The sequence below is a fragment of the Emydura macquarii genome, unplaced genomic scaffold (assembly GCF_026122565.2).
Source record: "Emydura macquarii macquarii isolate MOO-44397 ecotype Brisbane River unplaced genomic scaffold, CSIRO-AGI_Emac_v2 contig_3122, whole genome shotgun sequence".
NCBI classification, from domain to species: domain Eukaryota; kingdom Metazoa; phylum Chordata; order Testudines; family Chelidae; genus Emydura; species Emydura macquarii.
Genome location: NW_027133259.1, coordinates 7,145,749 through 7,171,835, shown reverse-complemented (window position 1 = coordinate 7,171,835; position 26,087 = coordinate 7,145,749). Strand labels below are relative to the sequence as shown.

General features: G+C 44.5%; 1 protein-coding gene across 6 annotated transcripts in view; it reads right to left on the bottom strand.

Moving 5' to 3' along the window:
• Window positions 1-26,087, bottom strand: part of RIMKLB (ribosomal modification protein rimK like family member B) — a 74,710-nt gene that overhangs the window by 12,098 nt on the left and 36,525 nt on the right. For 4 of the 6 annotated variants that reach the window (XR_010916797.1, XR_010916799.1, XR_010916798.1 and 1 more), the window contains exons 4-7: window positions 15,317-15,547; window positions 7,113-7,199; window positions 4,233-4,436; window positions 2,019-2,164 (exon numbers count right to left, since the gene is read on the bottom strand). Coding sequence is in view for 2 of the 6 variants with exons in the window: in XM_067531104.1 (XP_067387205.1) it covers window positions 1,701-2,164; window positions 4,233-4,436; window positions 7,113-7,199; window positions 15,317-15,547; window positions 24,485-24,545 (1,047 nt within the window). In the remaining 4 variants the exon portion in view is untranslated. Of the gene's footprint in view, window positions 1-283; window positions 2,165-4,232; window positions 4,437-7,112; window positions 7,200-15,316; window positions 15,548-24,484; window positions 24,610-26,087 lie in introns of those variants that run through there. The other 2 variants (XM_067531104.1, XM_067531103.1) reach the window with 2 other exon arrangements.

Sequence of the window (26,087 nt, the reverse complement as noted above, 5' to 3'; positions counted from 1 at the left end):
TATGTATATCTATATATATCTATATCTATAGTTCCAGTGCTTTATGAACCCAGAAGGAAGGGAAAGGAATGAGCAGGAGGTGAGGAGGAAGATGGGAACTTAAAAATGGACCCAACACTACTGTTTTGTTTCGTTTCCCAAAACTGCTCAAGTTGAATGAGAAAATGCACAGCCAGAAGGACTGAAGAAAATCAGTCAGCCTGGAAAAATGAAACTGAACAGCTCAAAACCAAAAAGAAAAAGCAAAGCACACACACATACACAGGGGTCCAGAAGCCATCTATTCATTGCTTGTGGCCTTTTATATTTTTATTCTAGCTGAGCCTTATTTTTTAAAATCTGCTGCGCAGTTTCCCGAAACCAAGAACAATGTATTTTTCCTCTGGATCCACTCTTTAGAGCTCAGCTGACATCAGAGTTTAAACATTTTCAATGTAGAAAATATAAGCCTAGTAATAGTGGTAATGAATGAACTTCTGCTTTGTCCTAAAGAACTTCTAGGTGTCCTGGAGGTTTCAACCAACCTTTTCCCTCCTCCACACCCTGCCACATTTTCCCGAAAAAATTAACAAAAATAAAAGAATGATTTACAGGCCTCAAGTCAGTGTTTTGTTAAATAGTTTGTGGTGTTTTCACTTTGGCCACCATTAAAGATGCAAGCATAGAGAAGAAGGGAGTGTTGGACTAGCATGTATTAAAAAGGGAACATTAACATAGCATCTCTCTCTCAAAAAGACTAAAACACTAACAAATACAAGTCAATGCACGTTTGTTTTAAACTAGTGTAATTCTTTTTCACATTGGATTAAACATTATTTTGTACACCGAACGTTACAGTGCTGTTTATCTTCTCCAATCGTGCAAAAATATTTAAACGTGCCACTTCTGCCACGGATGAGAACATGACTGATACCTCTACACACCTGCCCCGCAGCCAGGATTTAAAATTATAAAAAACACAAATTTTTAAAAAATCCCCCCCCAAAAGCTTTATAAACAAATATGGACACAGAGCTGCCAGTTAATACTGAGATGGCAGAAGTCGCAGGTTTGTACTGAAAGCTCAAGTTTAGTGAATAGATGCCCTGTCCCTACCCCATCACTTAAGGCCAGTTCCTGCAAAGTCGTAATGGGCTGATTTTTAAGAGATGCTGAACTTTCATACCTCTCACTTATGTGAATGGGAACTGCAGATGCTCAGCACCTTTTGAAATATCAGACCTTAAGCACCCTCAGCTCTCTTTGGAGCTAAAGGCACTCAAGCAATTCACAAGATCAAGCTCTTAAAGAGGTAGGAAAGAGTTCACAGCTGCATTAGTTCACAGATGCTTTTGGAGAATTGCAAGACAGCTTTCCAAAACCAAAGGTGTAAATTGCGCTGTAATATCTCCCCATGGAATGCACGTATGTTCTGCAGTAAGTTTGGGGCCACAGCTGCATCGAAATAAAATCCCCATGTGGGCTTGAACTGGGCATCACCAACTGGAGATTGGCTGCCAAAATGAAACCAATTGTATGTTCTGCAGGATAAAAAAGTAAGAGCAGCAATCACAGAACATGCACCTTTTAATCTTACTCCCTTGACTAATTCCCTCCCCACACCCCTCATCTCCCTGAGCTTCTCTGATAAACAGCATTGCAAGTTGGTTTTTTAAAAAAAATGTACAAGAGTTTTGTTGGTCATGTATTTACACGTGGCATCATTCCACGAGAAGTTTGATCTCATTGGCTAATAGCTGGTTCATGTTGAATAAAGCCCCCGGGAGCTTGGTGAGCAACTCTCTCTCCGTGGTCTCAGGGTCGCTGTCGACAGAGCTGGAGCTAGCACTCATATTGTCGACAGCGGCGCTAGCTGGAGGGCCCAGCTCTGGCTCGCTAGTCTCGCTGGCCGTGGACACCACAGAGAGCAAGGACATACGCCGCGTCAAGCGACCGGGGGGAAGGAGAGAAGCGGCATAGTCCGCTATGATACCAGCTACATCTAGATTACAAGCCTTGTCAAAGGCAATGAAACCTACATTTGCATTGGCCTCACAGACGTAGAACGAGCCATCATCTTTCATTAGTAGGTCGATGCCGCATACGTCCATCCCCAGGATGTTTGACACCTGGACTGCCAGCTGCTTGCCTTGTTCACTCAGTGAGCACATCATCCCTACACCACCTGGCAAAAGGAAAAATAAGGGTCAGCCCTCAGGCTGTGATCTGATCAAATGTCACCCGCTGAGCAGGGTAGGGATGGCTCAATTCTTGGATGGGAAACATTCAAGGCAAATTCAGTGTGCTGCAGGGAACAGTGAGATCATTTTTGGTAAGGAAGGGTATCACAACACATTTTTTAATTGTAGGAGTATTAAAGTTGACCTGCAAATTAAAAAAAGAAGCAGCAGCAGCAGCCGCCATGTGTCTGTTTTGCTTCTTTGTTCTGTTAGAAGGTGTCTGACATAGTGTCACCACTCTGCCCCCCACCTAAAAGCAATGCTTGCTTCTTGTATTAGCTACTCAGATCTTTTCTATCCTGGAAGACTATGACAGCGGAAGAATTAGTGATATGACATCACAAAAGGCAAGTGTAAGCAGTTGAGAGGAAAATGGATTTTTAGTTTGTGTTTAACAGTTAGGCCAGGTCTATTCTTAAACATTAGATGGCCCTAACTACATCGCTCAGGGCTGTGAAAAATTGAGCATCCTGTGCGACGCTGTTATGTTGACTTAACCCCTTCTCTCAACGACGTGGGAAGCATCTATGTTATACCACAAAAAGCATAACCGCAGTGTTGTAGCTGTGCCGCTGTAATGTAAACAATGCCATATTTAATTCAAATGCCTAATGAGTATTTGAAAGAAAGTGCAACTTTGTTGATGATTCAGCACTCCACCTCTTACACCAAAGTGTGGGCTCTCAATACATATCTCATATCATACTCTCCAGAAGCCTTCAAACAAGACCAGGGAGGATCATACATGGCATTCCTAATACTGCCAAGGTCTAAAGCCAGAAAACATTTAACAAAAACTTTTTAAGGCCACCTTTACTCAGCATAAAGCAGTCACTCCACTCTGCCCAAAAAAATAAGAGCGGTGCTGCTGACCCAACATTTTAAAAATCTTTTGCAATTTTCTTAACCCCCGTGTCCAAGTTAAATTCCAACTTGAAGAGCAGTTATTTTGATAATTATAAGTGGTGGGTGTGTAAGTGTTCAGAAGTATATCTAGATTTCAGACATGTAGTGCATGTGTTTTGCTAAGCTCTTTGGGATCTTTGCTTTAGTATGCATTCGTACACTAATGGCCTGATTTTCAAAAGGTACTAGAAGCTTCCATTGGCTTTAATGAGAACTGTGGGTACTCAGCATCTTAGGAAGAATTAAACTATAAAGCATTCTATCTGAAACACCTTTTCTCAAGGCATCTCTCTGAAACTGGGTCATGCCCCCTCGTATCTGTTACACTGAAAATTCCCCAATTATCCAAACATTTATGATCTCCCATTACACTTGCATAACCGAAGCTGTACTGCATGAGACAGAGGAGGTAAAAACGGCACCCAGCCAGAGCCAAATCTCCCCCCACAGCACTCCCCAGACCCAGAACTGTACAGGGGAAGACCGCTCCTCTTGACTTTGAGGGCATTAAGAGCCTTGTGCTTCCTCACAGCCATGTGTCTTTGGGAAAGAAATTGCATGGAGGAGCCAGCCAGAGACTGAAGCTGGTCCAGCAGCTGTAGAAAACACTTCAAGCGGGGCTGTCAGATACGGATGTCAGACTGCTCTCTCCAGTTTTCACTCTGGCCATTCTCTCCTGTGCTGACTGGTTTGCTCCAACCCCTCCAACCCCCTTCTTTCTTATGTCTTTCCATCTAGTTTATCCCCTTCTAACATAACCCCCTGAAGGGATTTAAACAAACCAAGACCAAACATATCATGGCACTAATGTGACATTTCCCTCCACTGTGTCATTCACTCTGCTTGTGTGTTCTACCCTTTTCTCCCATGCTGTTTTCTCTATTTAGACTGTAAGCTCTTTGTGGCAGGGACTGTTTCATTCTATGTTTGTACAGTTCCTAGCACAATGGAGTCCTGTTCTCAGGTGGCCCTTAGGCATTGCTATAATAAACATGATCAATAAATAAAAAATAAAATGCGAAACTTCTCATTTAAATAGTGGTTGCCACTCATCTCCCATTGGGCATCACAAATCCCAATCAAGATCACAAACAATGCTATTCCTACCAAGTGAGCAGTTGCTCTGCATCCTCCCATCTGTTGAACAGCGCAGCATGGTCCCCACTACACGGCCTCCTACCACGATGACACGCACATCCTTGCCATGGGACTCCTTGACGTATTTTTGGAATAGGTAAGGGGCCTCATGACGGATTAAATGGCTCAGGTCTGCCAAATGGTGCTTATCTCGTGCCAGGAATACAGCTTTGCCTGTTCCAAGAGAAAACACTGAGGGTGAGTATTGATGGAAGAGGGTAAGTGCCACCAGACTGGTCTGTGTTACAGATTCAGCACATGAAGAATCTCCAAAAAACAACTGCCTATCTGCATGGGCCTGATTTATTTTATATCCCTTTACACATTCTCCTGTGTAAATCAGTATTCAACTGCTTCAGTGCTGCTGAATGTACCAAGTACTGAGACAGTCAGGGTGGTAAATAACTCAAAAAAGCTCTTTAATAGAGAAACTGGGCCTTGTAACTCTCCACCCTCTGCCCCCCACTTTTTGGGACAGGTGCCTGGTAAGAGGGGAGAGTAGACACAAACCATGAAGAGCAGCACAGATCCAATCAACAGCACAGTGTCTCCCTCCTTTCGGGCAGAAAGCTGGAACTTCAGAGCATGACCTGCAAAGCTTCATGAATGGGAGCTGCTCACAGACTGCTATGAAACAGAGTTAACTTAGAACTTTACCCAGATGCACTGTAGAAAGTAGGCTATGGAATTGGTCCACGACTGTAAAATCCTTATCACACATGAGGAAAACAGCACCCCTGAACGCTGGCTACTCTGTACCCACAACATCCTACTACTGGGGCGACAGACGTCCAACAGGACATACAGATTTAGAGAGAAGTGTAGCTGTGACTGACTCTGATGGAGCTGATAAAATGAGACAACTACAGCAGTGTATTCCCTCCAAAAGAGGAAGCTGTGGAGAGTACTGACAGTTGGTGAAAAAGGGCCAGCTTGATTCTTTAGAAATTTAATGCCCCTTGCCAGAATACCATTCTAAAGACTTGTGTCAGACAACCTCTGATTTTTTCTTTATGCCCCATCTTGTTTCCTCAGCTCACCTCACACAGACTTCCTGTCCCTCCATGTAACCTCCCCAATGTCGGTGAAAGGCACTTCTGGAACATACTCCCCTGTTCTGTAGTTCATTTCCAGTCTCCAGGAAGACAGCCCTTTCCTTCATCAGCCATCTCTCTTAATTGCTCTTCTCCTCTGTTGAGACCCCTTGTATTATGTAACACGCTGGATTTCATTTTTCAGTAAGGCACAACCAATTTATGTGGCAGAGCTTCGCTGAATTATTCTGCAGCACTACTGCATTACAAAATCCCTTCATAAACTGCCTCGTTTAACCAAGGGAACAGAAAAAAAGCAGAAGGAAGACAAGATGAAGTACTGCATTGGGGGCACTACCACAAGCTCCACTACTTCAGGGTTTAGAGTTTGTGTAGCACAAGAAGGTGCCCATATAAAATGGAGTTGCTAAAGCCAGCAGTAATGAAGCACTGCTTCTGAAGGATTTAAGATGGTACAACCTGCTCAGTCCCAGACAGCACTTAATCTCCTCCTCCTCATGCTGCTTCTTACCCCCTACTTCCCCAATGTCCCAGCTACTGTGCTCCCAAAATGGAGATGGAAAAACCGAGGACCTGGAAGATGGTATGAGATTGCCCATTTCTGTGGAATTATGCAGCACCAGAGATGTGTGGCATTTTGACAAAACAAGATGTGTCCATTTGCACTGATGCAAATGGCCTGAGGTGTTAGGTTTAATTTATTCACCATATATAATATCTAGGCCATTGTTTTCTAAAATATCATTTGCTATCTGCTGTTGTGTAGTTAAATTTAAAGTATTCGGGGGAAGCTTTTCATTTAGGAATCCATGCCACTGAAACTGCACTGTACAGAGACAGATTTCACACTGCATTAAGTGTGTTTTAAATCACCCCTTGTAAACAGGAGTTTACCCAAGCCCAAGCTGGGAAAGGAGAAGAAATTGATTTTATTTAGTAGATCTAATCAGAAGAATACTATGCAATGTTAAGTTAAATCCAGGTCCCACGTATTCCACAGATATGGAATTCACTCTTTGCTGCATAATCATGCTCCAGAGTCTAAGGCTCTGGCTACAAAAGAATCTTTCATCACTTTAACTAAAATAAGTTTTTAAGTAATTTAGTTAAATTGGTACAATCCCCTGTGTGGAAACACATGGGTTTACATCTGTCTTAGTTTGATAATTTACTGATTTAACATTAAGATAAATCAAATTAACATAACATTTCACATTTAAATTACAAAATGAGGTTCTTATTTGGTTATTTGAAGCTGCTGCAGAATTTCCATCAATGTCATAGAATCAGAAATCTTACTGTAGAATTTAGGTCTTTGATTAAACTGAAACCTGACTACCCACAAAGCCAAGCAAAAAGAAAAAAAATTAAGGTTCACTGAACTGAGACAGTCTCTTAAACTTATTTAGAAACTTCCCCTCAATTCCAGTATTATTCCAAGTCCTGGGGACTCTCTAGACAGTTGTGTCTATGCCACTCAATCAAAACCTTCTGCTATTCCAGACCTGGCTCCTCACACAGCTCTGCCAATGCACCACCTCGTGACCTGCAGGACCCCTACTGTTTCTATATTATGTTCCTTGAACAAGTTACCAGCTGTATTAAAAACTGCCTCCCAATTCTGCAGTCTATTCAACACTCTTAGAAGCAAGAGGTTGGAAGAATTTAGACAGAGAATGAAATCAAAGTCTAAGCCCCAATATAAAGACTCTTGAATGCCTTTCCTTTTATCACACATGGAACCTGAGAATGCTGCTCACCACCACATGATTCTTCCCCTCACCCTTGGACCCACCTCGGTGACCCCGTGTGTTCTTCACCACCATGGGAAACTCCAGCACCTCCGCCTCATCAATCATTTTGGCAAAGTTCTCATGGCCACCTGGCAAGAAGAGAACCAAGAAATGTTATGTGTTGCCAATCAGACACTACCAATCTGTCTGACTGCTGCATAGACTACATCCTCTCCACCGCCAATCTTGACGGCAGCAGCATAGCCCAAAGGTTAATAGAAAACAGGTCATTCAGAAGGGTCAGCACTTCCCTGAGACTTGGTATCTGTGGGACATTAACCCTTAGTAATGGGGAAAGGGTATTGTTGCCCTCATCTCACCTTCCTTCCAGATATGCCCCAGTACTCCCTGGAAATCTTGATCCCTACCCATGAGTGGAAATCCAATCCCCAAATCTGAACGCCCCAAACTCTACTGTCTCTTTCCTGTTCCTTACTCCCTCTTCATGTTTATCAACTCCCACCTACTTGCCTCCTATCTGCCTGGCAAGGAACCAGCAGGGAGATTCTCCGGAGACACAGGTCGATCCATGCTACGTGTAGTGGGAGGCAAGATGTGACACAGGGACCAGCACCCACCAAATCCTATCCCATTCTACCTTCCCAGATTCCTAGATCTGAGTTCCACACATCTCAGCCTGCCTCTCTAACTCCTGGACTAATGTTTCCACCCCTCCATCTCATTGCATCTATAAAGCCCCCAGAAAAATTGTTTTTAAGTGTTGTTCACCTGGTAACTGCCTAATGTTCTAAACAGTAGTTCTCAATCTGCGGCACAATCAGCACACAACTGCGGCTCATGTGACATCCTAAGGGCTATATAGGTAGTGTTGGATGCAGCTCACGTATGTGACCCACAATGGTAAATAGGTTGAGAAAAGATGGTTGCTTACCTGTAGTAACTGTTGTTCTTCAAGATGTGTTGCTCATGTCCATTCCATTCTAGGTGTGTGCGCGCCCTCATGCACGGTTACCGGAAATTTTTTCCTTTAGCAGAATCCATAGGGCCAGCTCTGACGCCATGCACTCATGCCGCAGTATATGAGGTGGCGCCAGCCCTGCGCCCTCTCAGTTCCTTCTTGCCATCAACTCCGACAGCGGGGAGAGGGCAGGTCATGGAATGGACATGAGCAACACATCTCGAAGAACAACAGTTACTACAGGTAAGCAACCGTCTTTTCTTCTTCGAGTGCTTGCTCATGTCGATTCCATTCTAGGTGACTCACTTGCAGAATCATCGGAGGTGGGCTCAGAGTTCACGGATGTGCTGTCTGCAGAACTACCCTCCCAAAGCCAGTGTCATCCCAAGCCTACTGCACTATGGTGTAGTGGGACATGAAGGTATGTGCTGAGGACCAGGTAGCAGCCTTACAAATGTCTTGTATTGGTACCTGCGCCAGGAAGGCCGCTGCCAAAGCTTGCGCTCTGGTGGAGTGTCCTGTGACAGTACCTGGCGGTGACAAATTCACCTGCTCATAGCATAGCTTAATACAGGAGGATATCCATGAGAAGATCCTCTGAGATGAAAGAGGTAAACCCTTCATTCTCTCTGCCAATGCAACAAATAGTTGGGAAGTCTTACGAAAGGGTTTAGTTCTCTCAATACAGAAAGTGAAGGCTCACCTCACATCGAGGGTGTGCCATTTGCGTTCCTTGGAAGACTTATGAGGCTTAGGATGGAACACTGGCAAGAAGATGTTCTGGCTGTTATGGAATTGGGATACAACTTTAGGCAGGAAAGCCAGGTATGGCTGTAGCTGGACCTTGTCCTTATAGAAAATGGTGTATGGAGGTTCTGAGGTGAGTGCCTGTAGCTCAGAGACTCTACGCGCCGAGGTGAGAGCTACAAGGAAGGCCACTTTCCAGGAGAGGAGTGATAATGGGCAAGTTGCTAGGAGTTTAAAGGGTGGACCTGTAAGGGGTGTTAGCACCAAATTTAAGTCCAAGGGAGGTACAAGGTCACGGGCCTGAGGAAAAAGCCTCTCCAATCCCTTAAGGAACCTAGTTGTCATGCAGTGTCGCACTTGTATCAGGGAGGGTGAAAGACTGAAATAGCCACAAGGTGAACCTTTACTGAAGAGATCTATAGTCCTTGCTATTTAAAATACAGAAGGTAATCCAGGATCAACTGTATTGAGGCCTGTAGAGCTAGTAACCTTTGGTCTGATGCCCAGGCAGAGAACCTCCTCTACTTGGCCATATATTACATCCTGGTAGAGGGTTTCCTACTACCCATCAGCACTTCCTGGACTGGGGACGAATACTGCTGTTTGTCTGTGTTCAGCCAGTAAGCTTCCATGCTGTCAAGTTAGGGATACCAGGTCCGGGTGTAGGAGTTGGCAGTCGTCTTGCAATAGCAAGACTGGCAAATTGAACAGCTCCTGTGGGGGTGCAATCAAGAATTCTAGCAGGATGCTGAACCAATGCTGCCTCAGCCAAGCAGGAGCCACTAGAATGATGTCCATCTTGTTCTTCTTGATCTTTAGCAGGACCTTGTGAATCAGCAGTGTCAGAGAAAAAGCATACATGAGCGCCCCGTCCACGAGATGAGAATTGCATTGGACAGTGACCCCTCATTGATTCCATGGAAGGAGCAAAACTGCTTGCATTTCCTGTTGAGGTTGGATGCGAAGAGGTCCATTTGGGGAGGTCCCCACTTCTGGAAAATCATAGTTGCAACCTCATGGTGAAATGACTATTCGTGGCGGGATAAGAAGAACCTGCTAAGCTGGTCCATTATAGTATTCCTGTCCCCCGGAAGGTAGGATGCCACAATGTGGAAATTGTTCTGAATGGCAAGGTCCACAGACACATGGTCCCTTGGAACAGATCTGAGGAGCAGGCTCCTCCCCGCCTGTTGATATAAAAGATCAGAGCGGAGATATCCGTCAAAACCTGGACCACCTTGCCTTCCAAGAAGGGAAGGCCAGTCTTATGACCCTGAGCTCTTTGATGTTTATGTGCAGGCTGCAGTCCACTCGAGACCAAGTCTCCTGAGTGCTGTGATGGTTGTCCATATAAAAGCCCCCCATCCCACGTCCGAAGCATTGGACACAAGTGTCACCAAGGGGGTTAGGGCCTCGAAGGGCATACCCAGCATTACTGATTGCAGGTCAGACCACCGAGTGAAGCCACCACCTGCGGGGGAACTCTTACCAGTCGGTCCAGCCTGTGTCTGCTCAGGGAGTAGACTGAAGCCAGCCATGACTGGAGTGGTCTGAGCCACAACTGAATGTGTTGCACCATATATGTGCAGGCTGCCATGTGACCCAGAAGTTGAAGGCAAGCATGAGCTGTTGTGAGGGGAGACATCCAAATGTCCCTGATGACGGCCACCATGGGAACAAAAACAAGACTCTGGCAGGAAAGCCCCGGCCTAGTGGAGTCGAGCACTGCTCCAACAAACTCTATTCGCTGGACCGGTGATAACATTGACTTTTGTTCGTTTATCAACGGACCCAAGCGGTGACAAGTAGAGACGACCAGATCCAGACTGCGCTGCCCTTGAGACCAGGACTTGCCTCTGACTAGCCAATCATCCAGGTAGGGGTAAATTTGAATCTCTTGACACCTTAAATGCACAGCCATCACCGTCAGGCATTTTGTAAACACTCTTGGGCTGATGAAAGGCCAAAGGTCAGCACCGTAAACTGGTAGTGGTTGCAGCCTACCACAAACCTGAGAAATCTTCTGTGCCCAGGGAAGACTGAGATATGGAAATACATATCCTTTTAAGTCAAGGGCGGCAAACCAGCCTCCCAGATCCGGTGAGGGAATAATGGCGGCTAAGGAAACCATACGGACCTTCACTCTCTTGAGATACTTGTTGAGATGCTGCAGCTCCAAGATGGGCCTAGCCCGCCTTTTGCTTTGGGATGAGAAAATAATGGGAGTAAAAACCTCTGCCTCATACGTCTGGGGGTAATTCCTCCACAGCTCCTGCTATCAGAAGAGAGATGGTGAAGGGGGGTGGTTGGGTGGGATAAAGGAAAACTGTAGGGTGTAGCCTTTTGAGATGATACTGAGGACCCATTGGTCCGACGTTATATGGTTCCACTCTGGAAAATAGGGAAACAGGCGGTTCAGGAAGGGTCTGGAAAGCGGATCTTGGGAGGAGACTTGGGTGCCATCCTCAGGCGTACCCTCAAACCTGCTGCCTCCAGCCACTCGGGCATCAGGAGGCTCCAGGTAGAGAGGAAGAAGTAGTTTGGAGTGTGCACCAGCGACTGAAACCTGTGTCTCTGTCCCTTTTTCCATAGAAGGATGAGCGGGAAAGGCCCTTGTAAACGAGGTTGCTGATGTGGTGGTCAAAACTGTCTCCTCGAGAACTGAGGAGTATAAAGGCCCAATGAGTGCAGGGTGGCTCTAGAATCTTTTAGTCCATGGAGCCTGGTGTCTGTTTGGTCTGAAAAAAGGGTGGTTCCATCAAATGGGAAGTCCTGAATCAATTGCTGTACCTCTTGCAACAGACCCGAGGATTGCAGCCATAAGCACCTGCTCATAGATACAACCGAGACCATGGATCGCACCACTGAACCTGCTGCGTCCAATGATGCCTGCAGAGCCACTCTGGCCACCGTTTTGCCTTCCTCCAGAATGGTGGCGAAATCCTGGGAGTGTTCTTGAGGCAACAGCTTGGTAAACTTAGTCAGTGAGGACCAGATATTAAAGTTGTACCTTCATAGAAAGGCCTGTTGGTTGGCAATCCTAAATTGTAAGCTGGCCGCAAAATAATTTTTTTGACGAAACAAGTCCAACCTCTTTGCATCCTTATTCTTTGATATGGAACCCAGTTGGCCCTGCCTGTCTCTTTCGTTGGCTGCAGCCACGACGAGGGATCCCAGGGGAGGGTGAGTGAAGAGGTATTTGAATCCTTTAGCTGGGACATAATAACTTCTTCTCGGCCCTCATGGGTGTCGGTGGAAAGACAATGGAGTTTGCCACAGGGCTCTGACCACCTTAAGCACTCCCTTGTGGACTGGCAGAGTAACCCAGGCTGGCGCCGCTGCCGCCAGAACATTAAAGAGGGTGTCAGAAGTGTCCTTGAGCTCCTCTGCCTCCGGGCTGAGGTGGGATGCCACCTCTTGAGGAGCTCCTGGTGAGCTCCAAAGTTGTCCAATGGTATGATGACACGACTGCCTCATCTGGGGATGAAGAGGGTGGTAAAACCAGGGGAGGGATAGGTAGCCTTTGTTCCTGAGCCTGGGCTGATGTTGCCTGAGGCTCGGAACTGTGAAGTCCTGGGTCTCCTGCTGCCATGGGCAGTACCACAGAGTGTCTAGTAGAAGAGCGGTACGAGTAGGGACCCAGTGCCATAGGAAAACCCCACGGATTCCAATATGACCAGTGAACTGGGCCACTAACCTTGGGGTCAGTCCAGTGTTGGGGGCATTGGCCCGACCTTGTGCAAATTGTGGCAATGACTTGGCTTAGGGCTAAGCTCTCTTTCTGACACTAAAGAGAAGGACCCCGCCTCCAGGGGTCTGCCGATGCTGCAGGCCGACTCCCCTGTGGTGCCAGGGAGCAGTGCTATGGGGAAAAGGACCGGTGCCGTGGACTGCAAGGTTGGTCGTGCTCTGATGAGCATCTTCCCAGAGAACTATGTAGAGCTATAGATCGATGCCTGGGCTCTCTAGACCGGTGCCGAGATGGTGGGGATTGGTACCAGGGGGTGGATGACCAGTGCCACCAGGAGCGCAATTGGTGCTGCTCAGAACAGTGCGCATACGCCGATGTGGGAGATCACAAGGAAGACTTTGATGACCGGTGCCGAGAGCGTGGGGAACTTCTCCACACTGGCAACCCTGGTGCTGGGGATCTCAAGCCTAGTCGCGGGGTGGGTGAGTGGCATCATCACTGAGAAGGATCCATCAGGGGCTTTCCCTTTGAGACCAGTGCTTTCTCCTGTGCCACAGGCTGCACAGGATTCAGAGGCAACGGCAAGGCCATTGGGTCCCTTGCTGCCTGTAATGCCTCAGGCATCTATGGAATTTTTCAGCTGGAGGGAATCCCTCAGGCTCGCCGGAGTCAGGGGCAGCTCCCTCACCACGGACGGTGCTCTGGCTGGGAAGCCCAGATCTTGGGGTCCAGATGCTGCAGTTGGCCCAACAAGGGTCCTGTGCCGAAGCATCTTTTTTGGTCTTCTTCTGGGCAGGAGACCAGCCTCACTCCACACGGTGCTTCTTGCTCTGCCTAGACAGTGGTGATGTTGACCAGTGTTCTGAGGCCCTCAGTGCCGGCACTGCACTCTGCATCGAGACCGAAGTGCTCAGCACCAAATCGGCACGGGACGGCTCTGAGGCAGCTCTTAGTGCGGCCTTCATTAGCAGAGCTTTCAGCCAAATGGCCCTGTCCTTTCTTGTGTTGGGCTTAAAGGCTTTGAGGCTAACACACTTGTCTTTTCGATGTGCTTCCCTCAGACACTTCAAACAGCTGTCATAGGGGTTGCTCAATGGGAAGGATTTGCTGCAAGCAGTGCAGGGTTTGAACCCCGGGGACTGGGGCATACCCTGCTGAACAGGCGAGCACCCTTGACTAACTATTTACATTAAGTACTACTATCTACAACAGTATTAACAAAACAAAAGGGTAAAAGAGAACAAAAGGAAATCTATCTAATGGTAACAAACTACTTGATCACACTCCCAAGATAGCCAGGAGTTCCAGCAAATGTCAGGGACGGAAAGAAGGAACTGAGAGGGCACAGGGCTGGCAGCGCCTCGTGAGTGCACGATGCCAGAGGGTGCCAGAACTGGCCCTAAGGATTCTGCTGAGGGAAAAAACTTCCGATAATCGTGCATGAGGGTGCACACACACCTAAAATGGAATCGACATGAGCAAACACTCCAAAGAAGAACTACTGTTCTAAAGGTTGCCTGAGTTCAATTCACCCTTCATTCAGATGGCTGATCATAGTTCAGGGAATAGAAGGGATGGGATAAGAGGGAGAGAGGATGAGAAAGCTCAGAAGCCTGTGCAGTAAAGCAGAGAACTCAAGTCAGTGTGATGGTTTGAAAATCAGCAGCAGCAACTGCCGCCGCTGCCCTGGATTTTGCTGCTCATAATGGAATATGAGCAGCTCAACACCTCTTGCTTTTCTTAGCAATGTCATCCCTCACAAGACACCTAGCACTTAAACAGAAGAGGGGACAGCCCTGAGTCCAATTTGTTGTACAGACACTAAAGAATCTGCAGGGAGAACTGTGAGGGATGGGAGACGCCGTCTGGTTATCCCTCATGTTTCAGCTCCCCCTTTCCCAAAGGAACAACACACACCTCCCCTTCCCCAATGTTTGGGGCAGCTGAATCTCTAATGCAAGGACATAGTCACATTTTCAAATAAGTATCTGTTTTATTTACATCACATTAGTTGATGTAGCAGATGGACAGACATGATTCATGACTAGTTCTTGGGAGACTTTGTATAACAGATCCCATTATTAGAGGCTGTTGGTGTATCTAAAAAAGAGACAAAAAGCTTACCCCTTTCATTGTCAGAAAGGGAGGCTGCGGGGGAATCTTCCATTCTTAAACACATTACAGTTCAAAACAAAGGAGTTCCCATACTAGATCAGACCAGAGATCTATCTAGCCCAGTATCCTGTCTCTGACAGTGGCCAGTAGCGGATACTTGAAGAAGATGCAGTAAACCCACTTGTAGACAAGTAATGAATACTCATCCCATTGGAGAAATTATCTTCCTAACACCCCGCAGATTTTGGTAATAAAGCATGAAGATTTGTAACACTTTTTCCTATCCAATGTAGCTGTGGATGTTCCTGATCATATAAATGTCTAATCCTTTTTCAAATACAAGCTAAATTCTTGATCTCAGAAATATCCTGTGGCATCTAGATCCACCAGTTATCTCGGTGCTAAGCAAAGAACAGATTTTTCATCTGAAGATCTCCAAGTACTTTAGATAATAATCCTCAAAATACCCCCCATTAAGACAGGGAAAGCAAGGCAGAGTTTAAATGACTTGTCCATGGTGTCACAGCAAAACAGTGGCAGAGCCCAAAACAGAATAATCAAGTAATCCTGACTCCCAATCCCCAATCTAGCCACTACACAACACTGCTCCAGAGCAGTTACACACTGCAACCCAGTCATAAGGGCATTCCCGAACTTGACTAAAGTCCCACCTGCTATAAGTGCTTTTCGATATCGTTGGAGGCCATGCTGCCCTTTTAACTCAACGGGCTTACCATAGGAGAAGGTGTCTGGGAGAGGCACGCCATGACCAGCCAACTCCTGAAAGGTCCAGAACTTATTGACGCAGTTGAGGATGGCTTGGGGCCGATTCATCAACCGGCAGCCCATCTTCTCCAGGTGGCGAAGGACCGTGATGTCGCTGTCACTCTGGACCCAGGGTGTTGGCACACGTACAACCACCACCTGTGGGTAGGCAGTGATGAGCTCCCCATTCACCCGGAGACCTGCAGAAGGAAAAGAAAGCTATTCCAGTCAACTCCAGGGGCTCAAGAAGATGACAGATGGACAAACAAAGCATAGAAATAATTATAATACCAGATCACACCACTGATCAATCTGTATTCTGCATCTAACAGATGTCTAATACCGTATGTTTAAATGGCACCACATTTATAATGCACCTGGTCAATTTTGCCATTTTGCACATAGGGGCAAAAAATCCTTCCTGTCCCCCTTGATATATTAAAACTAGGACTGGACAATCTTGGGCTAGACCCAGAGTGATGGATTAGACTGGTATTTCCCAATCTCTAATAATTTAGCAGTCTGTGTGTCTGGAGGGATTGGGTGGGAGGGAAAGCTGAGGTAAAAGTAGCTGCAGGAAATGAAGTATGATGGGCTTGCTTTTGGAAGATGTCAAGTCTCCTGAGGAGGACCTAGCAGATGACAGTGAGTGGGGAGCCCAGAAGTCATTTTGACCATTTTGACTTGTCAACAAAGCAAAAACTGATGGAAGCCCATCACTCAGTGCAATTCACTAAGGTGATGGTACTTTCTATTAGTACCCTAAGCGTTAAAGGAGGAGAGAAGAGATAGGAAGAGAGATGACAGTGCATTTAGATCTCCATGAACAGTGGAAGCCAGCTGGAACAATTCAAATCTGGCCAAGGTGTATTAGATGACTATCCCCATAACAAAAAGGGTATTTATTTTTAAAATAGGGGCTCCAAATATATCAACAGTTTATTTTTCATTTTGCTCTTACGGAGCATTTGAATTAATGCTTTTAGCTGGAGATAGGTCTTTTCTGCTCCTCTTCCTCTCATATTTCTCCTCCCACCTAAGCTATATTTGAGATCATGTCTTTAATAGGAAGGAGAAGCCACCTCTGCCCTGCAATGCATGGAGAAAGATACCTTCCCCACCTCCACATGCACACAGAACCCTGCTCCTCCCTCCCCCCCCCTTTTTTTTTTGGAAAGGGCAGAAAGAGCACCCTTCCCAATACAGACCCCTTTCCCCAATCTCCTCTCCTATTATTGTACAGACAGAGAGAAAAAGAGAAAACACAAGAGGAAGGCTGCTCTGGCAGCTCACCTCATTAGCACCAAGCACTGCCGCATTGCAGCTGACATGACTTGCGTGTTTAAGCAAGCAGCCTTCACACACACACAGCATTTTACAGTGCTTTCTCAAACAAGATTAAAAATAGTCACTGCAAAAAATCCAAGCAGGATGTGAACATCAGGGAGAGGGCCATCATCTCCTTCAAGATGAAGAGGAACTCTGATTTGGCAAGCACAGAGCTTTGATGTTGTCAGAGCAATTAGATAGTAGGATTCTCCTTTAGTCAAACTCTTCCCCGCCTAAATCCCCATTCACACCCACTTTTCGCCATCCTACTTTCATGCTTGTAGTGAGACACATGCAAGTTGTGTAACAGTTTACATTACTGGGAGTGCTTTTTCAACAGAGCTCTACAGTTGCTGTTGTATATATTTGTGTGGTGAACTGGAATTACATAGTTTTCTAACAAAAAATCTCTGAATCCATTTTGGTATTTTCTCTTTAAAATGAAATTATACTAAACTCAGAAGGTTTTGGCTGTGGGATTTTGCAAAAGAGATGCAGAAATTTGAAGGAGAAATATAAACCATCTCCAGAGTCATCCTAAATATTTTGGACCAGATTTGACTGTAACAACTGGTGTAAATTCAGTCAGGCCATCGGCTCCCCAGGGAGTGACACTGCAATTACAACGATGTAACCATGAGGATAATCTGGCCCTTTGTTTAGATTCAAACTGGTCTGGACACAGTTCTCTCCAGTACAAAAAACATTTTCTCTCCCTTTAGAGAAGACAGTTTAAAAACAAAGAGGAGAAAGAAACTCAATGAAATGTATAATTTGAGTCACTGCTACTGACGCGCACCATAAAAATTAGCTGCAGTCTCCCAGCAACGGAAAGCTGCAAAGAGAGGCAGCTCCATTAAGGTAAACAGGAGAGCCAGATCCTGCCATTTTGAAAAATAAGCTTTTATTTAGCATTGGGCAGTCATTCGTAGTCAAGTTCAGTGCTTGACCACTAGGAACACAGCTGCCCCCATATGAAATGGTAGAATATAAAGTTAAATATGTAATATAATTTTAATGCACAAATACAAGGTATTGTACGGGCACATACTTACATATGTAGTTACATAAATCAAACACCTAGTTACATGTACATTCTAAACACCAACTTTAAATGATGCTGCCATTAGGTCAATGTCAAAGGCTGCATGTCTGGGGTACGGGAAGACACACCAGTAAGATGGATTTCGGGGCGAGGAAGAAAATCTTTATCCATGAGAAACCTTACACTTGCATAATTGCTGCTTACAAAACCTTAAAATCTGCAACATAAATTTCCTGGCTTGGTATTGCCAAACTCATTGAATTCCTGGCCCAAAACCAACTGATAATAAAATGCCTCGCTTAAAAAAAATATCCAGTATCATGTAAACAAGCCTGGAGAAGTCTATGACATTCCCTTCTCAGCATGCTGCAATTAATCCAGAAATACAGAACATTTGAGCATCTTGGACCCTCCTTTTTAAAGCTGGCTTCCAACTAGACATTTTTTCTGTGAATGAAGCAGTGATTAAAGGTGCCCAAATGACAAACTGGGTGATTGAACAGAACAGATGTATCAGTGCCAAGTTTCCCACAACATCCCACCAACGGGAGTTGTCATTGCCCAGCAGAGATCACCTTTAGGAGTAAGAGTGGAGTTCAGCCTCTATAGCTTGTTCTATCCTTGGAGTCTTTGCTGAGACTGCCAATAAGAGCCAGTGCAATTGTGTGCTTTGGTTTTCATTATGATTTTGCAGACACTAGTCCTGCTATAAACAGGACTGACCCACTGAAAAGACATCAGAGTGCTTAAAGTTGTCTATTACAACAGTAAAATGAGCACACCCAAAAAATGCACATTCCTTACTTTATATATTTGCCAACTTCACTGACCCAAACTGAATTTTAAGCCCATTAAATCTACAAAGCCCACAAAAGATACAGGGACACAGATAGGAGTATGTTCTGTCTTGGGCACCATGGATAGCTAAACTCTAGTGGTGGAATCTTTACTACCAGTGAAAGCATGTAAAGGACAAAGCTGAATTTTCTGATCCCAAGTTTGAATCTGTGGCTCCAGTTGGTAGAAAAGTATTCTAATTCATACGATGAACAATTTAGACCTGGAATCAATAAGTACGGAGCCCCAGGACACCTTTTCGGTTGAGATTAAAGATTGATTTCCACACAAACAAGAGAAAAGTCACACTCAAAAATGCAATAACGAACCACTCCGTCCCCAGAGCAGTTCCACTGGAACAAGCAGGAAATAAAGAGAAAAAAGGGTAAATAAAAGGGAAGCACCCACATTCCTGCATAAAAACAAAAAGGCTTGGGTTTTTTTTTCCTTACGTTCTGCATAATATGTTTATTACACTCTTTTCGTAGAGAAATATTAAAAGGTAGCTTAGGATCTAAGAGATGTTTTGTAGGTTACATGAGGCTTCAAGAAAAAACAGTTACTAATATTCTGGAAATGATGTTCTTTGAGATGTGTTGCTCATGTCCATTTCAAGTAGGTATGTGAGCGCCACATGCATAGTCACCAGAAGGTTTTCCTCTAGTGGTATTCACAGGGTCAATTCTGGAGCCGCCCCATCATGATGCCATATATAGGGTCCTACCAACCCACCACCTCTTCAGTCCCTTCTTGCCTTCTGGCTCCAACAGAGGGATAGATGGATTGGTCCTGGAATGGACATGAGCAACATATCTTGAAGAACAACAGTTACGGAAGGTTAGTAATTGTTTTTTCTTCTTCAAGTGCTTGCTCATGTTGATTCCAAGTAGGTTACTCCCAAGCAGATCCAGAGGAGGAGGGGTCGAAAGTTCTATGACCTGAGGATTGCAGTACCACTCTACCAAATGCGGCATCATCTCTGGCTTGTTGCATAATCGCATAGTGTGCCACAAAGATGTGACCACATCGCAGCTCTACAAATATCTGGATAGGGATCTGAGCGAGGAATGCTGCTTAAGAACACCTGTGCGCCTTTGTGGAATGAGCTGTCAGCGCTGGGGCAGGTACCCTTATCAAGTCATAACACATCTGGATACAATATGTGATCCATGAAGAGATTCTTTGTGATGATATCAGAAGAGATTCTTTGTGATGATACAAGAGATACCAGAAGAGATCCATGAAGAGATTCTTTGTGATGATACCAGAAGGCTTTTCATCTTGTCTGCTATAACTATGAGAGCTGAGTTGTTTTCCTAAACGGTTTAGTCCTTTTGATATAAAAAGCCTGTCAAATGTCCAGAGAATACAGCCTCTGCTCCTGGCTGTTGGCATGTGGCTTTGGGTAGAAAACTGGGAAGAATATGTTCTGGTTTGTGTGGAATTGTAACACCACCTTTGAAAGAAAAGCGGGCTGAAGGTGTAGGTGAACCTTGTCTCTGTAGGAAACTGTATAAGGCTCAGATGTTGAGGGCCCTGAGTTCCAAGACTTTCCTGGCTAAAATTATGGCCACTAGAAAAGCTATCTCCCAGGATAGATAGAGAAGCGAGCATGTCACTAGAGGTTCAAACAGAAGATCCATCAGCCTTGACAGTACGAGGTTGAGATCCCACTGGGGAATTGGCTGATGGATTTGAGGGTATAAACTGTCTAGACCTTTAAGAAAATGCCCCACCCTGGGATTGGCAAAGACTGAACGGCCTGCAACCCAGGTATGAAATGCTGAGACTGTGGCCAGATGGACTTTGATTGACAACACCAATAGCTCTTGCTGCTTGAGATGTAAGATAGTCCGAGATGAATGGTATTGATGACAGCGTGGGCGGACTACCCTTCTGCATGGGCCAGATGGAGAATTTCTTCCACTTAGCTAGGTAAGTGGCCCTGGTGGAAAATTTTCCGCTGCCAAGAAGGACTTCTCTGACTGATTCTGAGCACTCTAGCTCCAGAGGATTCAACCATGGAGCTTCCATGCTCTGAGGTAGGGAGACTCGAGACTGAGGTGACTGAGACGCCCATGGTCGTGGGTGATCAAGTCCGGAATCAGAGGTAAACTGACAAGAGTTTCCAATGAGAGGTTGAAGAGCGTGGTGGACCAGTGTTAGCACGGTCAGGCTGGGGCTACCAAAATTACTGAGGACCTTTCCTTCCTGACCTTCAACAGAACCTTGTGAACGAGCAAGATAGGCAGAAACACACAGAACCGATGACCTGTCTATGGGATGAGGAATGGGTTCACTATTGACCCAGACTATGACTCTGGAAGGAGCAGAGCTGCATGTACTTCCTGTTGTATTTCATCACAAACAAGTCTGTGTGAGGAGCTCCCCAACGTTGGAAGATGATGTTCACCATATCCAGGCAGAGACCACTCGTGGTTGGAGAAAGACCTGCTGAGGTGGTCCGTCAACTCATTCTTAGACCCAGGAAGGTAGGATGTCAGAAAGTGTATTGAGTAGATTATGCAAAAGTCCCACAGTCTGAGGGATTCCTGGCACAGGAAAAAGGAGCATGCTCCAACCTGTCTCTTTATATAGAACATCACTGTTTTATTGTCTGTTATGACCAATACACATTTGCCTGACAGGTAGGCTTGGAAGCTCTGACAGGCCAAGTGTATTGCACTCAGTTCCCTTACGTTGATGTGAAGTGAGAATCCATGAGTCCTGGAGCCCCCTTTCTGCCCTCAGAGTCTCACAGTGCCGGTTCCTCAAACTCAGTGCCAGGATCGATGTCATATTCGGTGCCAGGTCCGAAGCCATGTGGTGGCTTGTCACCTGATTGAGGTGGGTGGATGCCTGCTCCTGGAAGCAAACAATAACAGCCATCGTAAGTGTGACCCCTGAGGTTGGTGGAACGCATGGGGAAGGGCTGACCAGCCTCAATCCTCTGGTGATGCCTCTCTGACCTTCTTCTAGATGAATATGACTCTGCTTCAGAGTTGAAGCCCACCAAATTGCTTCAGGGGACCAGCTAGATCCTAGCTACAGTATGTTAAAATATTTAAGGTTGCAAGCTTAAGCATTCTGAAGTTAGGAAATGCCAGAAATGAGGATACCTGTGCAACCTTAATTTGTCCCCCACCTTGTGCATTTGTATTGCAATATAGTCTTTAATTACATAATCACATACTATTTTTCCCACAGGACCCCTGCCTCATTCAGAGCACAGGATGGACTTGCTCTGGAGATGAATCAGGGTTTGGTAGTGAAGGAGACTTTTGTCTGTAGGACCTCTGCCTCATTTTTGCAGAAATTGGAAGGTATGTCGTTAAAGAGGCAGGGGAATGCAGGGAAAAAAAGGATGGCCTCATAGTTAAGACAGCTGAATACTGCCTGAAGAACTGGATTTTATCTCTGCTTTTCAGAATTACTATGTAAAGCTAATTAAGGCACTTAAACCGAACTTTCACAGGTTATCACTTCTTCATATGACTGATGTTAATGTAGAGCGATAACTTATAATTTTACAATCAATCTGAAATGGCTCAAGGATGAAGTTTTTTTTTTAAAGGTCCATTTATGTTGTATATTTAACTGAAGACAGTTAAGCAGTGGGCCCTTACTGCCAATTTTGATTCACCAATTCAGAACCACTACAGAAAGCTTCCCCTCAAATCATGAACATACAAGTCTTAAGTCTAGAGAGTACTGTATAATAAACGTGTTTATATATATGTATCAGTTTTGTATTATAAGTTCTAAATATGTATGGTATATTTGTATTTCAAACTTGTGCTCTGTTTCTGGGTGACACCCTGAGACAGGATGGCAGCAGTACTAAGCCTGCTAATGGCCTATCAAGGAAACTCAAAGGTACTATGAATCCAGTGAAAGAACCCAGGGGCGACGCCTTATGAATCACCAGGACATATAAGAACATTCCCAGGGTCATGCCATGTGCTGTGTGGCTGTGTTTGGGGCAAACCATATGATGAAGGGACATAAAAGGCAGCTGCATCATCCCCCCATCTTGTCTTCATTCCTGCTTCCTACCTCTGGATCAACTCATCTATAACTGAAGCTGTGAAACAAAGGACTGAGACCCATCCAGGTACTGGATGTACACCAGAGGAACTGTACAAGCCTGCAAATTCCACAATTCTATTGAGAATCTGATATGTGAGAACTTTAACAGCATTTGTATGTATGATTGCTTTAAGTATTTAACATTTCTCCTATCATTTGTTTCTTTCCTTTTATAATAAACCTTTAGTTTTAGTCACTAAAGAACAGGCTGGTAGCGTGGTGTTTTGGTTAAGATCCAAACTTATATTGGTCTGGTAATGTGGCTGACCCTTTGGGGATCAGGAGAACATTTTTGGTAAAGGGAATAGAGTTTTAATAATTTATCTCTTTATTGGACCTCATTGCTAATTGGAGGCCAGATACTGAAATGCAAAAAGGGGGCTGTGTAAATGATTGTTTTTAGCTTCTCAATAACCAGTGTGGGGGGATCAAAAGCACTGTTTGTGACTGGTTGGTAAATCTAACTGCAGTGTTAGCCACCAATTTGGGTCTGCTCTTCTTTTGCAGTCTTCCCTGAGCTTGACATTTTCAAGTGGGCTATCATAGGCATAGATGGGTCGTACATGGGTGGTTTTTTTCCTCTCCCATTAAGAACTGGCCCAAGAATGTTTCTTGCATAGATTCCTGAGCAAACCACAACAGGCAGAAGGAGAAAAAATATGATTTTGCTACTAGGAGCATGATACTAACTATATATTAGTTAGAATTCAAGGGCCGTATTAGTGTTATCCTTATTTAGAAATCTTCTCTGTATTTGTTTCCAATTATCTTATCCTTATATATTCATCTTTTACTAACTCCCTTTCCACCCTTTCCCAAAACCTCATTCCTCACTGAGTGCTCAAGAACCTTCTCTGCAGCTCCTCTCATCTGGAAGAGCCTCCATGTATCAACTCAAGAACATTGTCATTTATCTCAATTCTCCCCTAAAGCTCTTTTCTCCCCTGCCCATGCCTCTTTCACCCAATCTAAGATAATTATAATGTAGACAGAAATGGTATCTTCCAAAATACTTTTAATGCTGGATGATCTAGTTTAAATTCTCTTTCCATGACAACCCACTTTTTTATTTATTAAAGCTACAGCATGGAGCGATGTCACTTTTAGCTCACCTTGGATAGGAAATCTCCCCACTCACCCCTCTCCCATCCATACTCATAAAAGGCATGCTGCAAGCACAAAAACACAATTTAGATAGCCACCCTGGCTTGTGAATTAATTCTACAGTATCAATAAAAATGGAATTCCTAATTTAAACTATCTCCATCTTAAAACAAACATGCTTGTTACATTTACAGAAAAAAGTTACAGCAAAATAAACTAAGATTCTATCCACACTATGAATCTTTACAGTGTTCCAGAGCACATTTAAACATAGTTGGTTCTTGCAGCACAAATGGGACCAAACTATGTTTAACCATATTCTCAAACCAGCGCACCTTACATTTTACAGGGCTATAACAGTTAATACACATTTCTAATAAATTTGTTTTTACACAATTCCATTTGAAACGATAACAGAACAAAGATTCAAACACCAAATTACAAATAACTAAACTATTTTGGAAACAATTCCATTTGGCTACTGCTACAACTCAGTTTTTTTATGATGTATTTCAATTAAGTTCTCATCACCTGCCAAATCAGAAACTAGTTATAAAAGCAACGTGAAGGCACAAGACAGTTCTCAAGTATTTAGGTAAGAAAGCATAAAATTTCTTGACTTGGCCTTGAACTCAAGTCTGCAAAAAGAATGTTTTTAATACTAAGATCAATTTAAACGTGTTGAACTTAATTTTTCAGATAAGTTGATGGCAAATTCCTCAAAGTGTGTCACCTCTGTTTTTCCTGGATTGATCGCAAACCAACTGTTCTTCATTCTGATCTCTTTCGGACATCTTGGCAATAGTAGTGGCTACATAGGTAAACGCCGTCTACATATTAGTGGCACCAGTCTGGGATCTCATGAGATATGAAAGAGGAAGGGAGAGAACAGTTAAGACTTACACACCTGCATATGAAAGGAGTTTGGGGTCATTATCACTGAGAGATACATCTGACAGGAATGAGCAGAGAACCAGTTTAAGGCTGCCCCACTTGGCTCCTTTATACTGTGTATGCACTTCATCAGTACTGTATAAGGAACATCAAAGGCTGCAGCGAGATTTAGCATTATAAATCCAGAAAGCTTTTTTGCACTATCCAAGGCCAGAAAAGGTTTACCAATCAGCAGTAGCAGGGCTGTACCCATGCTGTGTACTGGTCTGAGGATCCAGCTGGGGAACAGACTGGAAACCACCATCTCCTCAACCAAGAAGAGGGAGTTAGAGATTGGTTCAATAATTGATAAAGTTACGGAGGTTAAGCAAAGTCTTCTTCACTACTGGGTGGACTACGGTATTTTTTTAAGGTATTTGCCTTCTTTGAAGAAAGCATTGAAGATCTCTACTATAATGGATACCAGGGGTCTCTAAACTGCTTATGTTCAAGGACTTGTTTCAACTGACTCTGTACTTTTCTTTTCCTTTATAATTCTTTCATTCTTTGCTAAGATTATTAATTGGGTGAAGACTAGCCCTAAAATTTAAGAGGCCATCTCAATTCCCCTCCCCAGTGAGACTTCATATTCCACAGCTTTTTTTTGGTGGGGTAAAGAAAAAATGGCTACTGAGCAATTCAGTAACTGTTGTTCTTCAAGATGTGTTGGGCACATATACATTCCTCTGAAAGTGTATGTGCACCCAATGCACCTGAGTCAAAGAATTTTGACACTCCTGCTCTCCTTGTGGTCTCAGATGAGAGCATAATAGGGGTGTGTCTGCTACCTCCCTCTCCACTCCTTTTCACTGCCATATGTAGTAACGTCCAAAGTAGTGGAGAAGGTAGGAGAGTCATGGAATGTATATGTGCACAATACAGTTTGATGAACAATAGTTACCGTACAGGTAAGTAACTTTTTTTCTCCTTCAAACAATTGTCCTTACAAGTGAAAGGGCTTCGGCTCATCTGACCAGAGACTGTAACTCTACTTTGCCAAAGTTGGCATTGTCACAAGAGGCTGGAGGATGGGTAATATCTGGAAAAGGTATGCACAGATGATCAGAGTGCTGTTTGCAGATATCTGCTATTGGGATATTGCTCAGAAATGCTGATGTAGTGGACTAAGCCCTGGTGGAGTGAGCCTTTATTCTCTGTGGAGGAGAGACTTTAGCAAGATCATAACAGATTTCAATGCAGCTGGAAATCTAATGTGAAATTCTCTGAGCTGACACTGATTGGCCTGTAACTCTCTCAGCATAGGCTACAAAAGGACCTAGTGTGTTCCAAATAGAATGCTAAAGCTCTACGATCGTTTAATGTGTGAAATCCTTTCTTAAGCTTTGTAAGACTGGAGTTTAAGGAAGAAGACTGGAAAATGAATAGTTTGGTTCAGTTGGAAA